General features: G+C 43.9%; 1 protein-coding gene across 1 annotated transcript; it reads right to left on the reverse strand.

Annotated features, from left to right (window-relative positions):
- Positions 1-38: 38 nt before the first annotated feature.
- LOC119436005 (lysosomal aspartic protease) lies at positions 39-17579 on the reverse strand. Its single transcript, XM_037702728.2, has 7 exons — positions 17418-17579; positions 5053-5140; positions 4750-4870; positions 4218-4659; positions 2434-2575; positions 908-1006; positions 39-315 (listed from the first exon to the last, which is right to left on the reverse strand). Exons 1-7 carry the CDS (start codon positions 17480-17482, stop codon positions 157-159), a joined length of 1116 nt encoding a protein of 371 aa, XP_037558656.1. The 5' UTR covers positions 17483-17579; the 3' UTR covers positions 39-156.

Below are 17579 nucleotides of genomic sequence, written 5' to 3' on the forward strand. Positions count from 1 at the left end.
TTGTGTGCAGCGCGCTGCACACATGGAGATGGGAGAAATAATGACACCGTAGGAACGGTTGGCATGCTTTATTCAGTTCACTATCGAAGTGAAGAGCCATCGTTTCGCACGGCCGAAAGAGTCGCATTCTTTCACGCTGGCGGCGAAGAAGCACTTTTAAACCGCAGTGGCGAATCCGACGCGGTTCTGGTTCCTGTCGAACACTGTGTAATACTCCTGCGTGAATGTGGCGCCCAAGATCCAGAGGCGTGCTCCCGACGCATCCGACTCAGAGATGCGCGTGAAACACTGAACACCGCCGCTTTCGATCGGAATCTGGAAACAAGTGCCGCGTGTCAGTGCGGTTGGGGAGGATCTTTTATTTAAAATGTTCTTACAGACCTTGTATGAGGCATTGTGTAAGGGGGGTGGCACAGTAAGGATTAAATGGATATATAACAAAACATAATATACGTACATGATAAATAGACAGTATAATAATGTAAACACAACATTTTATACAAACATTAGAACATTGCGCAAAAATAATAGGAAATGGTAGTGTATGCACATGATTGGCAAAAAGACAAGATAGAGTTCATTCAGCAAACAAAATAACAGTGTACAAAAGTAGCCACTCCAACGTCATAGGATCAAATCTACAAGAATAATAATCAAAAGAAATAACTCATAAATAAAAACAAGAGAGCGTGCAGAAGGCATAAAAGTGAGAAAGAAATTTCATGCCTTTCATCGAAGCTACGCAGTTGAATATGAACGTATGAGCTGGCGGAATTTAATAGGATTTGTTTAGGAGACGATGACAAGGTAGGCTGTCGCTAATCCTTAGGTTTATTTGTGCTTAGAGTCTTTCCGCTTTACCCCCAACATTTCTTAAAGGAATAAAAAATAAACAGTGCGTATTTACCCTAATGGTATATCCTTCTCCTTGAAGTGGGAAGGACTTGCCGTTCAGGTTGAAAGTGATTGCTGGCAAGCTGGGTATCCTGTTGCAATCAACCTCGTACTGCAAGCGTCAAAAATGAATGCGTGTAAAAAATGCGTAGCTTAATTTTGAAGAAATAAGTGAGCTACGTTAGCTCCACACACAAGCGCTCATGTAACAATGAGTGAAGGCTGAGGGAGCCGATCGAGACATACCAGTTTGCAATAATTAAAATTGCGTCTTCCGCTCGCTAGGCTTTGTGCTACAGAGAACGCGCGGCGAAGCTTACCATGGTGACCGCAGCTTCATAACACGCAGCTATAGCGAGCCGAGACAACACACTGAGTTCGTACGAAGCAACGAAATATTGCTCAGTTCGAGGCACAACTGCTCGCCTGTGCTCCGAGTAAAGTGCGTGTGCCTCGCATGGCTAAGCACGGATTAACTCGAACGCGGACTGGCGAATTGCGTCTGCCACGTGACAGTGCCGATGTGAACAGGCGAAGGATCTACGCGCCAAGTTCGGGCAAGCCATCACATAGACGCACGCGTCACAAAACGCCACATGGACACACGTCACGTCGCATCACACCGACGCACGCTCTTCTGAGGCTACTATCCCAAAACAATTATTCGCCCATCCCCCTCTGAACTCGCCCCCAAGGCCACCGCCGAGTTGCTGATTCAAGCAGCCAGTCTACAGGGTGTTTCATTTTAGCTGCACCAAATTTTGAAAAATTGCCTGTGGCACATTGCACAATTATAATCCTTGATCTAAATTACTCGATGAGGCGGCCATTGCTTCCACGAGAAATCAAAACGTCTAATTGAATAACTAACATAATTGCGCTAATTAAGTTTTTAATTAATTATTTAACGGTACATCTTTCAATCTACGAATTATAGCCGCTGAGTTCGCAAGGCGTATCCACTTAGAACGAATTCTCAGGACTGAACCAGTTTCGAGATATTAATTTTCAAAGTGGTCGACGAAATGGATGGGCGTTCCAGTTAACTTTTTGAGGAAAACGCTGTTTTATGCATTGAAGCACAAAGTTCACTTCTTTTTGCGCACATGTGAATGTGGACGGGACACGGGTAGACAGCTTTGATGCGGAGGGCGGCATTAACACCTGTAATTTATGTAACAAACATGATCACGCCAGTATGCCTTGCTCTCTATATTGTGTCCTTTTCACAATAGTTTAATGACACCAATTTATTTAAAGTAAGCAGAAGATGCATGGACATAAAATTATGCATCATTCTCCGCAGTTTCTGCAGTGGTAGCAAAAAACGCAAATGTCGTGGTGAGAACACGGATACTTTATGTCTGCGTGTGTAGGACTAGACACTTGCACTGTGCTAGCCGTGAAGAAGGTTTAATGACATAAGTGTGAGAATACGCCTTGCGTCGCAAGAAAATAGAGCAAGAAATATCAGCGAACACCTACGAGGCGCGGAAGCATTCACGTCATCACGGTAAAGTTTCAGCTGCCTATACTTACGTATCCAGCATCTGTGCGCACAGCACCAATGACCCTGTGAAGGATTTCCACTTCTGCTCTGGGTCCACTGAGGAACGACGTTCCGGAATCGACCACAGCATTGCAGCCACCGACGCAGAGCGTCGTGCCTTGAACGTCCATGCTGTGCAGGATAGAGATAATGAAAATGCACTGAAGAAATTCCGAGAACAGGCCACAGTATATCGAAAACCCATAGAAAAATCTCTTTGGAAACCGCTCCGTTCCTCCCCATGCTCTACAGCAGCACTTATGCACTACGTATATCGCTACGTGAACGGTGCCGTATGAAAACATATACGAACACGTTAATGGAGTCACTCTATTGCGGTCTTTTCTGAAATGTACCCGCAGCGGCTACCCTTTCAACTTTTGTCTTGGATGCGGTGCTGAAGCAGTTTTGTTCGCTCATCTGTGGTCCACTCTTTTATTTTCTGAAGTGTTTCTATATTACTTGAATAATGCAGGAGGGAAAAAAAAGGAAGGCTGCCGCAAAATAATTATTTTGTTGTTTGAAATCCTGAAATGAATCTAGCTATTATTTCCGTAATTTTAGCTATATAGCATGAGCTATCATTTCAATACTTTTATCTCATTGCTTTGGCCCTCTGCACTTGTGGACAACGAATTTCTCGTGCAGGTCTGCACGCTAAGCTTTCGCGCCACTATTCTGTCGCTCCTGTGGGTTCAGGAAGGAGCGAATGGTCAGGGGGCTCTTCTGATTTCGCTAGAGATGGCTTTTGCACAGGTGCAAGAAGGAGCCGGCATACAACGAAAAAAAGAAAACGAAGAAACCTTTTCTCGCCCAGCCTGACCGAATCCTTCCGTGACTTTGGGAGGTGCTTGGGCTTTTTAAATTGCTCCTCTGTGACGCAGAGGAAGAATGCGAATGGTGAGGGTTGTGGGTCCACGTGGAACGGATCGCGCGCAGCCTGTTTAGCCCCGGTTCAAATCTACCCTCGCAATTAGTATTACATTGTGTTACCAAGTGTCTTTGTGTTACCAGATGAAATGTGACGGGCTTTAGGTACTACCGCACTTGATAAGTGGCGCTCGGGCGGAGCCGGGAACTTTTGCAAGGCTAGAGCTGCCTGCAGCAAGCAACATACACTTCCTACGCGCCTCCGAACGGCGCATCCACCTTCGGATTGCTCTCCAGGCACCTGCAGATCGCCTGCTTACTTCTTACAAGCGTCATAATCGCTTGTGCACTATCTTAAGTGTGATCGCTCCATTCACACGTCTCCAATAAGCCCTAGCGGAGACACCGCTAGCACTCGTCATTAGGCGCTGAGAACATAATCAGTGTTCAGCATTCGACGTTGTCTCGACACTGTGCGCCACGAATCACTTAGCGCTCGCAGGTTCCCGGTGTCCTGGTGATAGGCAAGCATGTGATCGCAGGTTTCAGAGTCACGAGAGCCAAAGTTATATCCGAGTTTACTCGTTTGTTAATAATGACGTTTAATGTTGTCATGTGAACCTTCTAATTTTACACGCACACATAAGTACTTCGAGTAAACTGGCTATTCTGTATAATATAGAGGGTGTTACAGAAGCAAGCTTCTCCGATGATGGCTCCTTGTTGTCAAGAAGCCATCTTTGTCGAAAGACTCTTGGCAACTACGAAAGTGCAAAGAGAACATTAAAACCACGTCAAGGTTCGCGCATACTGGCCAACGTCCGTTGTATAAAAGCTTAATCTACCTATCCCATTCCCTTCTAAATCGACCAAGTGTTCAGACGGAGTTAGCAAGTGGGCTCACTTGTCCATAGTGACCTGCCAGTGACCGGCCTGGTTGACGGCCACATAATGAATGTCACCCGTATGGCGTTCCGCATTGATGCCTCCGAAATAGATCTCTCCGCCGTTTTGCTCGCTGGGCTGCTTGCTCAGGTAGAGCGAGAACACGGCCTGTTGAACAACGCCCTGCTTCACCATGGCGTCAAACAGCGGCAACTGGTTATTCTGCGAGATGCTGGGGAAGGCCAATCCGAAGATGCCGTCGTACTTTGCCGTCCTGAACAGCTTGCCGTCTGAGTGATCCATTTCAGCGAACTTGTACTGCGTCACGGTGGCTGGCCCGACGCCCACGTTGTCGATGCTCGTGACGCCCCGCACCACGCCGCCACTGTAGCGGATCCGGATGTACCGTCCGTTTTTGGTGTAGGTGCTTGACTGGCTGCTGTCGTACTTTGCGTGGTTGCCTGCGATCGGGTGGAGGTAAGAGACCGAGGGTTGTGAATTAGTTTTCTGAAGGGCGCAAGGAAAGTCATAGTGGGCTTGCGTATACTTACGGCAGGCCATGCTCTGATCACACTTCACCGACGGCACCCAAAAGTTGCTGGAGCCCGTATCCATGAGCAGCTTGAAAGATTGGGGCGGGGTGCCGATAGTCAGGACGCCGTAGTACTGCATCTGTTTAGGAATAGTAAGCGACAACAGAAATGCGGTCATAACATGAATGTTGGGGAACCGTAGTTCTTCAAAATTATTTGCCCTGAACTACAAGAAACTGGGATGCACTGCGCATCAATTATCAGCTAATTAGGAGTGTTGACGGACATGTAAGCACATTCTTGAATTTTTTTTAGTCTTACATTGTTGTAATTGGTCAGTGTTAGCGGGATCTCAGGAGCGCGTCCGAGAATCGCTGTTACATTGGGGTCTTTCCATCCCAGTTGGATACTGAAAAAAAAAAAAAGGAAAGCAAGTGCATTAGGAAAAGGAAAAGGTGATCTCGTGTACACGGGATCTCGCTCCAATAATAAGACCTGCAATATCTCCAATAGATCTGTTGCATTTCCAACGTGTCCTAAATCTCCATTACCCGCTTCAACGCACTAGTTTACATGTATAGGAGTGCCAATAGTCTTGTGTTGCTGGCGTCTATAACTCTTGGCAATTATAAATATGCATTTGCCAAAAATGCATACATACATATATAAAATGCCTGACTGTGATATATGGTTGAACTTCGCTGCGCAGGCGACATGGGAAGCTGCGAACTCCCCGCCGGTTCACATAATTACGCTCATTGTAATGTTTAATGCTCTTCTGGATAAATATGAGTTAGCGAAGTATTGCGGTTAGAGAAAAACTTGCTCATACCATTTCACATAGCACTAAATGGATAGAAAGAAAGATTAGTGCCGTGGCACCTGCGGGGAAGCTTGATTGTTTGATTCAACTACGATTTCTTGCTCGAAATACATGTCATACGCATACATGCTCTATCTAGATTAACAGTAGCATAACTTACGAACTTCTAGTACTTCGGATTCCTTTAAAGTTGTGCTTTAGGTCGCGAGATTACCAACTGTTGTATAATAAATACCAGTAAAGTTTAAACAAAGGTTATGTTTTGTCTGTACCCTAGCTATTTCATTGTTTTCAGCAAAACCTTTGTAATAAATAGCGAAATCAATTCATGCATCAGAATCGAGCTTCTTCTTGAAAGGTACGCTAAAGGGAAGCTCAAAATCCCTCTTGAATGGCAATGTATTTTCTTGAAGCACAATTTTCTTTCCTTTTGCGCGAAGCTGTTGACTACAAACGGGAAAAAGAAATTGCAGTTTCGCCCATATGCGAAACAGTGAAGCGAAAGCTGGCGCAATATTATGTGCAGTAAGTCCTGCACTGTTTCGAGCAGTTTAGCGCGGAAAACGTTCTGTAAACATTGGTCGATTTAAGAATACAATGTAGTCTTTCTCAATCGTTAAGCAGTTAACCAAACCCCAAGAGCCGCTGTCAAAATCTAGGACGTCACGAAAAGCTGGTGCTAGAAATTGAAGGGGCCGTCGCCGCCCGTCTTTCGTATTCACGTATTTTCTGCCTTACCAAGGCATCCGCTCACAGCAAGATTTATATTTTCGGCATTCTAGAAACGTTGTTCAATAGTTACCAGTACGGCCTAACTTATTCTTCTTTAGGGCCGTTTTAAGCCCACGCCTTCGTTTCGGCTTAAAAAAAAAAAATAACTACGAACAAGGTAGAAAAGAGGGCCTACAATTGCACGACGTTCTCATTCTGGCACAAAATTCGAAATTCTTTCCTGTACCCAAAAAAAGGGTAATAAATAAAGGGTCTGTATTAAATCATCGATCAGTAAAGTTGTAGAGAGGTTATTACTTAATCGTATCAGCAGCTGCGTTAAAGAGAGAGAGAGACAGAGAGAAGAAAAAAACTTACTGAAGCCTTGCCAGTATGGTTTTCGTAGGTGTAGTTTGATTTTCTTAGTTTTGATATAAGTGATTGATTACGCTAAATGATCAGTCAATCTTTTCTTTCGAGGCACGTTTGGTAAGTTGCATTCATTATTATTCATTTCTGCGAGGATACCTTGGAACAACTTTGAGTTTTAGGAACGTTCTTTTAGGCAGAGGGCAGTGTTGGTCTCTTCTGATCGCGGTAGAGGCAGATAAATTTTCGAGTTAATTTGATGTTGGCTTTCAGGAAAACGTGATTGCTGAACGCTCGAGAAAGGATAGCGTCAGTGGTTTTTCTTCGCAGAGACATGTAGTTAGTTCGCGTGAGTTTCCGTTAAACTAAGACTTTCTTTTCGGATTTCGCGAGTTCTGAAAAAAAAAAATTAACGCTGTATCAGGTTAGATACATGGTTATTCTACAGTCTACTTCAGCTGATTTTAGAAATCGCCGGATGGTTGTTCCCGCACGCACGTAGAGAGTACCGCGCCTTAGAAACAGGCTGCACGGATCGCTTTTAGTAATGGTATACTCTACAGATTTTTTTCACTCTTCGACGTATTATGTAAGGGTATGTCTAAGGCTGTGCGTGTCTCGCACGTGTATTTAGAAGACGGCTGCATTCGAGTTTCATTTAGTGCGTGGAAGTTCTTATAAATAAGCGTGAATCTTCTTGTAGTCTTGAACGCGTAATTTGCGCAAGTTGTTTTGTTTTTGTTTCTTTAATGCGTGAGTCGCACGCAAGAGTTTTGACCGCAAAGTGACAGCGAGTCTGATAGTACATCCGTGAAGTCAACGAGGCTCTCAGTGGCACTATTACGTGTGTTAATAACGGATGCAGAGTACGAACATATGACATTTCAATTATCAATTATTTAGGGTCATTCTGCAGTTAAGTTGGAGGATTTTGGTGTTGTATGCATAGAAGTGTAGTGTTCTATTCGATTAATTGTATTTTTAATGTGTGTGTCGCACGCAAGAGTTTTGACCGCAAAGTGAGAGCGAGGCTGATAGTACATCTGTGAAGTCAACGAGGCTCTCAGTGGCACTATTGCGTGCGTTAATAACGGACGTAGAGTACGCACAGACAGTTAATGGCGTTTGTGCCGCATATGACATTGCAATGACCATTTATTTAGGGTCAACCTGCAGTTAAGTTGGAGGATTAGAGTGTTGTATACCTAGACGTGTAATGTTCTGTTTTTTTTTTTTTTAGTATAGTAAGCTGAAGGTCGTAAGTCCGAATCCTCCTCCAGTCCAGTACATTTTCAGGCATGGAGTAGCGCCTGACACCGGCAAAAAAAAAAAAAAAATATCGCCGAGAGCTAGTGGGGCTATACTAGTCAAGGTGCAACCAAATTAGGAAGGCCCACTAAGCTTCAACAAAGTCACTCCCTTACCAAAACAGGAATATACCTCCCTGGTGCAGTATTCGGCCGCTACCTCCCAAATGACTCCTACAATTTACCCATGGCCCTCAGTCCCCAGCGGCTGCGGAGCACCTGACCAAGGCGGCGGTCAGACCCGCTACGCGGCAGAGGGTGCTAAGAATATCTGGGTCCGGACAGGCCGCCAATGGAAACTGAACCTGGACACTTTCAACACGCGCACCTTATCGAGTGAGACTAGCTTAGTAGGGCTATTTGAAGAATTATCAGGTATTGCCTGGGATATTATTGGACTTAGTGAGGTGAGAAGAACTGGTGAGGCTTATACAGTGCTGACTAACGGCCACGTCCTCTTCCAGATAGGAGCGAATTCGGAGTAGGATTTCTAGTCCATAAGGACATAGCGGGCAACATTGATGAATTCTAGAGCATTAATGAGATGGTATCAGTCGTCGTAATAAAGGTGAATAGGAGGTATAGAATGAAGGTTGTGCAAGCCTACGCCCCAACCTCTAGTCACGATGATGAAGGAATAGAACAGTTTTATGAAGATGTTGAATTAGCAATGAGAAAGGTGCAAGCTCAGTATAATGTAGTCATGGGCGACTTCAATGCAAAAGTGGGGAAAAAGCAGGCTGGCGAGCAAGCAATTGGCAACTACAGCATCGATTCTAGGAACAATAGAGGAACGATGTTGGTAGAATTCGCGGAAAGGAATAGGCTCCGAATAATGAATACCTTCTTCAGGAACCGCAGCAACAGGAAGTGGACCTGGAAAAGCTCTAATGGAAAAACAATGAATGAAATAGATTTCATACTCTCTGCCGATCCCAGCATAGTGCAGGATGTAGAAGTGTTAGGTAAGGTAAAGTGCAGTGACCATAGGTTAGTGAGGTCTAGGATTTCTCTCAATTTGAAGAAGAGAGAAAGAATAAAGTTAGTCATGAAGAAACAGGCTAACCTAGACGCAGTAAGGGTAAAAGCAGACCAATTTAGGCCGGTGCTCGCAAACAAATATGGAGTTTTAGAACAGGAAGATAAAGAAAACATAGAGGTAAAGAATGAAACCGTAACTAGGTTGATCTCAGAAGCAGCAGTTGAAGTGGGAGGTAAGGCACCAAGGCAACCAGTAGGTAAGCTCTCCCAAGTAACAAAGGACTTAACCAAGAAACGGCAAAACATAAAGTGTCAAACTCGAGAGGTCAGATAGAATTCGCTGAACTGTCGAAACTGATCAACAAAAAGAAAGTCAGGTATATCCGAAATTATAACGTGGAAAAGATTGAGGAAGTAGAAAATATGGACGCAGCATGAAATCAGTGAGAAGAAAACTAGGCATAGGACAAGGCAAAATGTATGCACTGAAAGATAAGCAGGGTAATATCATCAGCAATTTCGATGACATAGTAAAAGCAGCGAAAAAATTCTATACTGACCTGTACAGTTCCCAGAGCAGCCAAGCTACTTTCATTCGAAGTAGTGATGGACAGGGTACAGAGCGATGAACTATAACTAGCGATGAAGTTAGAAGGGCCTTGAAAGACATGACCAGGGGAAAAGCTGCTGGAGAAGATGGAATAACAGTCGATTTAATGAAGCATGGCGGAGATATCATACTTGAAAAGCTTGCGGCCCTTTATACGTAATGCCTCACGACTTCAACTGTGCCAGAAAGATGGGAAAACGCCAACATTATACTAATTCATAAGAAGGGAGACGTTAAAGAATTAAAGAATTATAGACCCACTAGCTTGCTCTTAGTATTGTATAAAATATTCACCAAGGTAAATTCAAATAGAATCAGGGCAACACTTGACTTCAGCCAACCAAGAGAACAGGCTGGCTTCAGGAAGAGATATTCTACGATGGATCATATCCATGTCATCAACCAAGTAGTAGAGAAATCTGCGGAGTACAATCAACCTATCCATATGGCTTGCATAGATTATGACAAAGCATTTGATTCAGTAGAGATACCAGCAGTCATAGAGGCATTACGTAACCAAGGAGTACAGGTTGCATACGTGAATATATTGGCAAATATCTACAAGTATTGCACAGCAACCTTGGTTCTCCACAAGAAAAGTAGAAAAATACCTATCAAAAAAGGGGTCAGGCAAGAAGACACAATCTCTCCAATGCTATTCACTGCATGCTTAGAAGTATTCAAGCTCTTAGATTGGGAAGGATTAGGAGTGAGGATCAACGGCGAATATCTCAGCAACCTACGGTTTGCAGATGACCTTGTCCTATTCAGGAACAATGTGGACGAATTACAGCAAATGATTGAGGACCTTAACCGAGAAAGTGTAAGAGTGGGGTTGAAGATTAATATGCAGAAGACAAAGATAGTGTTCAACAGCCTGGCAAGGGAACAAGAATTCAGTATCGGCAGTCAGCCTCTAGAGTCTGTAAAGGAGTATGTTTATCTAGGTCACTTACTCACAGGGGAGCCTGATCACGAGAATGAAATTTATAGAAGAATAAAATTGGGCTGGAGTGCATACGGCAGGCATTACCAAATCCTGACTGGGAGAACTACCACTGTAGTTGAAAAGAAAAGTGTACAATCATTGCATTCTACCGGTGCTAATGTATGGGGCAGAAACTTCGAGGTTAACAAAGAAGCTCGAGAACAAGTTAAGGACCGCACAAATAGCGATGGAACGAAAAATGTTAGGCTTAACGTTAAGAGACAGGAAGAGAGCGGTGTGGATCAGAGAACAAACGGGGATAGCCGATGTTCTAGTTGACATTAAGCGGAAGAAATGGAGCTGGGCAGGCCATGTAATGCGTAGGATGGGTAACCGGTGGACCATTAGGGTTACAGAATGGATACAAAGAGAAGGGAAGCGCAGTCGAGGACGGAAGAAAACTAGGTGGGGTAATGAAGTTAGGAAATTTGCAGGCGCAAGTTGGAATCAGCTAGCGCAAGACAGGTAATTGGAGATCGCAGGGAGAGGCCTTCGTCGTGCCGTGGACATAAATATAGGCGGATGATGATGATGATGATGATGATGATGAATCTTGTTAACTTTGTTGACTTAGTTTCTTCGACTGTTCTAGGAGCTTTTTATACTATAAACCATAACATTTTGTTTACCGAACTGCTATTTATTAGAATAACCAGTCCAGCACTACGTTAAAAAGTTACTAACTTAACCGAGAAATAAAAGTGCGTGCAGCAGCCGCTCATTCTGGATGCAAAATTGTTAACCAAGAATTCTCATGAGGTTCATATCGGTCCGTTACTGTTCAGAATTTATATCACGTCGCCCAATGTTGGGTAGAAAACCAGTAGATTCTCTACACGTTAACTTCCGTGCCTATTTCACCTCATTTCTCTCTCTATGTAGTTATATCAATGAATTACCCAAGTGTCTTCACTATTCATATTGTGACTATAGCCTTTGTGTTCGTCCTAGGCCACCTCGGCCTTCTCACGTCAAGCCTATATATGTTTTCCTTCTTTTTTTTCAATATTTTTTTTTGAGGAGGGAGTAATGCCACATGGTGTGGCAGAGCAAGGGAGTGAAGACGAGGAGAACGAGGTTCGTCTTGGCATCGCGCGTCGACGCTTACGCTTCGTAAAGTGCTAACGCCTGGAGACTCACTCAGCGTGTACTACAACAGGATATACGCGACAATATAATGTATCCTACGTTCAGGTCGTACTACCATTTCAAAGAGCATTACCTCGTATTCCTGAAATAACTCTCAATGGCCACCTCATTAAGGCTTTCGATTAAGTGTAATCGCTTGGTACTAAATTAGATTTTCACTTAATGCTTCCTTATCACTTAGCTTGCATACAACAACAACGACAGTGTTTGACATACGAGTACTAATCAAATCAGGTGCATTTTTTTCTAAAGAGGCATTATTATCCCTACGTTTTGGTCTCATACATAATCTTATTACTCGTGGTACTTATTCTTAGGCTAATTCTTATTACTGTCAGTTTTGTTTTCTGTTCAGTACATAAAAAAAGGTTATTCGCATTATTACTTATAGCCACTATTCCTCGAGTGATACCTCCTTATTGCGTGTATACTGTATTCTTCCTGTTAATAATTTGCTCAGCTGTTATCTAGTGATCTTACTTTACAAATTACTTAGTGATAAACTTTCTTGCGAATTCACAGGCTATATATCTTGCTTATCAATCTAAATAACACTAGGGTTTGATCTCAAGGCAATTTTGCTTTACATGTATGTCACTCTAACTATGAAAAAAATGACATGCATTTTGTTGCACGAAAACGGTGGAATAGTCGTTCATATGCGCCTAAATCATCCTCATCCTTATGGTAACTTAAAAGTCAGTTGCAAAAGTTATTTCCTATCTAAAAAAACTTTACATGCTCTATTTCACTACTTCGCCGATTTCCTTACGTCTTTGACTTTGGGACCCTTGTCTTTATATCAGCTGTATCGGACGGGTTTCAACACGAATATATTAACAAACTGAACAGTGAAAAATACAAACACCAAATACGCATTCGCGCTTTTTAAACGAAACACTGTTAATATAAATAATTCAATCAGTTGCACATACCTACAACATGAACAGTAATGCCAAATTTGCCTTATGAGAGGAAAGCGCCATAGAGTGGTTTCTTGACAATTTTTTAAAGGGCGAAGCTTTCATTTCCAACTTCCGGGCTTTGGGTGTTTTTCTCTCCGAGTAGACGATGGAGTGATGGAGAGGCAGACGAAATGGCTTATAGTAGCCCTATCTGTACTGGCCCTACTGATGTGCCAGGTGACCGGCTCTGTTCTTATCCTAGGACCGAAGTGCATTATCAAACCTAAGAAGAAGCTCGCGTTGCCGGGTACGTGCATATTTACTGTAGGTATATGTGGAAAAACGGGATGCAGAACACGAAATTATATGTATGTGCGTCACCGCGAAGCCAATTGACACAAAACTTCTACGAAGGTAGAAGAACGTGAACAGTTCCTCACGCGTAGTTGGAAAGAAAATAAAATTTCATCCATCATATGACTCTTTGCATAGCACTTAATTGAAACCTTTGAAATCGGACGTGGAGTAGGGTTTAGGAGCAGACATCGTGAAACCTAACGTGGTGCCCTAAGAGAGAGGCCATGCGGTACACAACTATACAGCACCAAGTTTTACTTCATTCTTCATTTGCTTTGTTTTGTACTCAGAACAAAATGGTGCGATTGGCAGAAAACAGAGTACCAATGACAGGAGATTAATCAATGGCAAGTTTCAGCGAAATCGAAGGTGATCGCTCTTTTTTATTTTCACCCAAATTCTCTCACGTTCTTTAGGTCTCTTCTTACTTTATTTCTTTTTCATTGCGGTCAAAAACTGCATCAGAAGCGAGGATATATCGAATATATTTTCCTGCATTTCGAGAAGGCAGCCAAGGCATGCACATATAAAAATTCGAAATGAAAGTTGAAAAAACAGCAAGGAAATTGAAACAAACAAATTGAAACATTTGTACTCCAGCTACAACCTATTCCGTTACGACCGGAGCCGACCCTCCCGAAGGCGGTGCATTGTCACATAGAATTTCATAGATATTATTAGAGGAGTAAATTAACGGCTTGGCTGCTGCTGCTGCCGGCGCCGCCTCCGTCGTCATCATGTTGCCGAATAGCTCAAATGTCGACAGCACACATAAACTAGTTGCCTTATACTTATAGCCATCAGAACATACCCTTAAAGATGTCTTCATTTCTTTACGGAATTACGCAATGAAACACCAAACCCCAGCATATATCTTCGCTGCAACAAATATACGCCTTCAAGCGCATCATTCCTTTATTAAAGCGAACAGCTTTCTTTGGCTCATCGTTTTCGTGGTCGGAGGAGCATGCGGGCTCAATTGCACGCACATTTCTCTTCGGACAATGCCAACTAGCTCTTTGAGGCGCATCGGTGTTCTCGCGCGCGAGCAGTATAGCCGCAGCTCTGTCAACAATTAAGGCAACATTCTGCGCGGCAATATAGATTCTGTGTCATCAGACGCTCGTTTTTACAGCGGAGCTGTTTAAGCCAGCCGTAATGTGTGCCGCCTGCCACTGCGTTGCCTAGCAACCATCTCGCGGAACGTCGCGCGCTACGCTTGGGAGAGAGAAAAAGAAAATGAAAGCGAGAGAGAGTGCGCGCGTCGCGCGCTCTGCTCGGGAGAGAGAAAGAAAATGAGAGCGAGAGAGAGAAACAAATTGTAGCAGCACCAATGAGGCAACGCGCAGAGGTGCTGCCGACGCCATCCGGGCTTCTCCGTTTCCCTGCATTAGCGCCGAACGCTCGCGGTGTCCGTGACTAGGGTGCCTCGATGCCAGCGCCGCCGTTCAGGGTGGTGCCATCCTTTGACCGCCCCCGCGCCGCCACTTTCTCGCTGCGACGCCATCTTGAATCACAGCGAGCGGTTGCGATTGCTTGGTGCCGTTGCTTAGTTGGAGACACAGTGCGCGCGGATGCTTCGCTGACGCTTCTACTTGCTGGACAGTGTTCAGCCGCATGAATGACAAGCTTGTCAAGTGCATCGAGTCGACATGACGGGCTGTTGTGTTCCCAAGTGCACCGGATTGAACGCGTAAAGGGCTTCGTTGTTTACGCTTCCCCTGGGATCCAGAGCGAAGGAAGAGATGGGAAGCCCAAGTAAAGCGGTATCACCCGAAGGCAACGGATAGCTCCTACATTTGCGAGGTAAGTGTCAAGAAAGTTTAGACTATCGCACCGTGTCTTTCATTTAAATAATAAAGTATTCTCTGATCCTCGCTCACGTACCTACGTTCGCTCACGAACTAAGCACTGCACCGATGCTGTCTGAGTAGCCTATGGTTTGCGAGCGCGCGTCGCATAGGCTTTTGCCGTTTTGATCGGCGCAGTCTATGCGAGTAGTACCCTTATTTTAAGGACTGACGAAAATGCTTCGCCGCGAAATAGTCTTACATTAGCTACAAATCGTCATGTAAACCACCTATTTTACTTTTGCACGGGAAGCACACATCGTGTGTCTCTTGTTTCTTTTTTTTCCCCCTAAGTTTCTTTTTTCGCTACTGGTTATTTGGGACTAAAGAACGCAGTGCTTCTTCTGGGGAGAGCGGCTGTTGTGTACGTGGCAAGCGAAGCATTGTGATTTTCTCTGATTTCTCAACAGATATCTTGCGGATCTCAGGTTGTTACGTTATATAGCTGATTTTTTAGACGAATATATTTGTAGCGTGGTGCTCGTAAACCGATGGTCGTTCGTGCTCATCCCCGATCGTAGTGGGCACTGTGACGGTCTTTAAATAACTGTGCTCGGTATGCCCAGGTGTAGTAGAGTTAAGGGGCATCATGGGACCAAAATGTTTGGGCGCTTTCTGGCAAGGTGTCTGTTGTAGCAACGCCTCCTAAATAAATATAGGTGGCGTTGGTTGTAGCCTGTGCATTTCTTCGAAACGTGTGAAGCGAGGTTATACAGCATTACTTCTGCGAAAATTTATTTTTAAGCACTGTAATGGGTTCTCTGTATTTACAAGGCAACTTTTCATATCAATAATCACTTTTGTTGTTTTACTTGTACTTAGAAACACTTTGAAGAGGACCAGTACGAGGGAAATCAACAGGATGGGCGCCGTCTGTTAAAGTAAACAGCCCTACATCATCATGGACTATGTTTTCGAAGTGAAAAACATTGCTAATCTGTATTTGACTGTCTTAGTTTCATTTACGGTTTTTGTACGCGATATGTATGCAGTATTGTTTATTTTTTCAATGTAGTTATCAGTGTTCTAATGGTTATTTATAAAATGTTCTGTACTCAGCCATCGATGTGTTTGGCTGATGCGACGTATTCGATGGTAGCTGATGTATTCTGGCTGGATATCTTGATTAATATTACCCGCGGTTGCGTTTTCTTGTTTGTATTCTTGTTTTCGATTTATATTGTGTGTAATAAGGTTGATGTACTCACTTGAAACCCCCCCCCCCTTCCCCATGTAATGAATAAATAAAAAAAAAACTCTCCCTATCCCGAATTGTGTGTGTCGAGCTTACCTTGCGAAAATTTTTTTTAATCTCGTCTTTCAACATAACTTTCAGGCGCCACACAGTACATATAATTTTTCATGTTTCATGATTGCACTCTTTCATGATTGACTGTACTAGACATTACTAAGTAAATGTATTTTGTGCATCGTTTGGTTTCTTGTGTGTACTACGCAAGATTGACACAGACAAAATACGTTACATTTTTCTCTACAGCACTAACTAAACCTTATTTTCACATCGCAATTATTTTTACACCAGCTTAATCCTGTCAGCACACAGTTTTGTGGGCAAAAAAAAAAAAGCAAAATTGCGCGTAGATATCGTCAAATAATTCCAACGAACGCAAAGAGCACACGCAACGCAAGGGAAACTAACCACCGTGCGCGAGTGGCTGGCTACGGTAAAGGAGGCGTGACGTGTAAACCAAAATACAACATCGAAAAAGAAAAACTTCCACACAAAGGGGGTCGCTAACCTTATATACCAAGCATCGAAGCGCAAAAAAAAAATAGTGCGTATTTCAAACACACACACGGAATATTAAATGTGATTGAATTAGGCAACTTGGGGCATGTTCTCGGCGCCATACATTTACGTCTTCGACCTTCGACGAGTTAACGGCTATTGGTTATAAAGATGTGCAGATGCGATACCGATAAAAAAATCCTCATCAAGGCAAAGCACTTGGAAGTGCGCCGCGAGTAACACTATTTATGAACGCAAGCGTAGCTGAGTCTGAGCTCGTGTGATTCAATATGGCGGTGCCAGCGGGGTTGTCTCCACCCTGAACGGCGGCGCTGGCATCGAGGCACCCTAGTCCGTGACTGCAGCAGGCGCCTCTGGCGGCGGCTCTGCCGAGCTCCCACCAGCTGCGCGCTACTGCGCATGCGCCGTGTCGTCTGCTGCGCGCCGCCCGTACACTGTGCATAGCTTTCGCCCCACTTACCCTACGTGTGCTCGGACTGCAAGTGCTTCGCGAGGCGTTTCCCGATGCCACGGACCACGAGGAAATGCTTATACAGCTTCGTATAACTTAGCATCACTTGGCATTACTTCGTATAACTTAGCATCACTTCGTATAACCAAGACCAGCTAGGAACCAATCAGCTCCGCTGTGTCTTTAGCCTTGCGCCACTAGTGCAAGCTACCCCGATTTTTTTTTCTTCTGGCTTTGACCACTATGATAGGCGCACAAAATGCTGACAATTTATTACATCCCTGAGAAATATGCAACCATGTGAAAATTCTTTTAGGCGTAAACAAAAATGCTGCAGGTTTTTTTTAAATTTTCATATGGTTAACGAATTAAGTGCCCCTCTTTTCGTAATTAGTACAATCTCAATTAACTTACCTAAACTGCGCATGTGAACCGAAGATCAAAGTGAGAGCTAGGAGAAGCGTTGCCTGGAACGCCATGGTGGGGCCTTTCCTGCGGTGAAGTGCCGGCACGATCGTAACTGCTGGGAGCTAACGTCTTTCTGCTCTGAAAATGAAAGCAGGAGCAACACTTCGA

The sequence above is a fragment of the Dermacentor silvarum genome, chromosome 1 (genome assembly GCF_013339745.2).
Source record: "Dermacentor silvarum isolate Dsil-2018 chromosome 1, BIME_Dsil_1.4, whole genome shotgun sequence".
NCBI classification, from domain to species: domain Eukaryota; kingdom Metazoa; phylum Arthropoda; class Arachnida; order Ixodida; family Ixodidae; genus Dermacentor; species Dermacentor silvarum.

What these genes read in the sequence shown, in the direction of transcription:
- LOC119436005 (XM_037702728.2), bottom strand. Translation starts at nt 17,482, where the DNA reads ATGGCGTTCCAGGCAACGCTTCTCCTAGCTCTCACTTTGATCTTCGGT. An exon ending in CACTGACCAATTACAACAAT is followed by an intron (nt 4,871 to 5,052) that starts GTAAGACTAAAA and finishes ATTCCTAAACAG; the next exon opens with ATGCAGTACTACGGCGTCCT. An exon ending in TGGCAGGTCACTATGGACAA is followed by an intron (nt 2,576 to 4,217) that starts GTGAGCCCACTT and finishes TATCCTGCACAG; the next exon opens with CATGGACGTTCAAGGCACGA.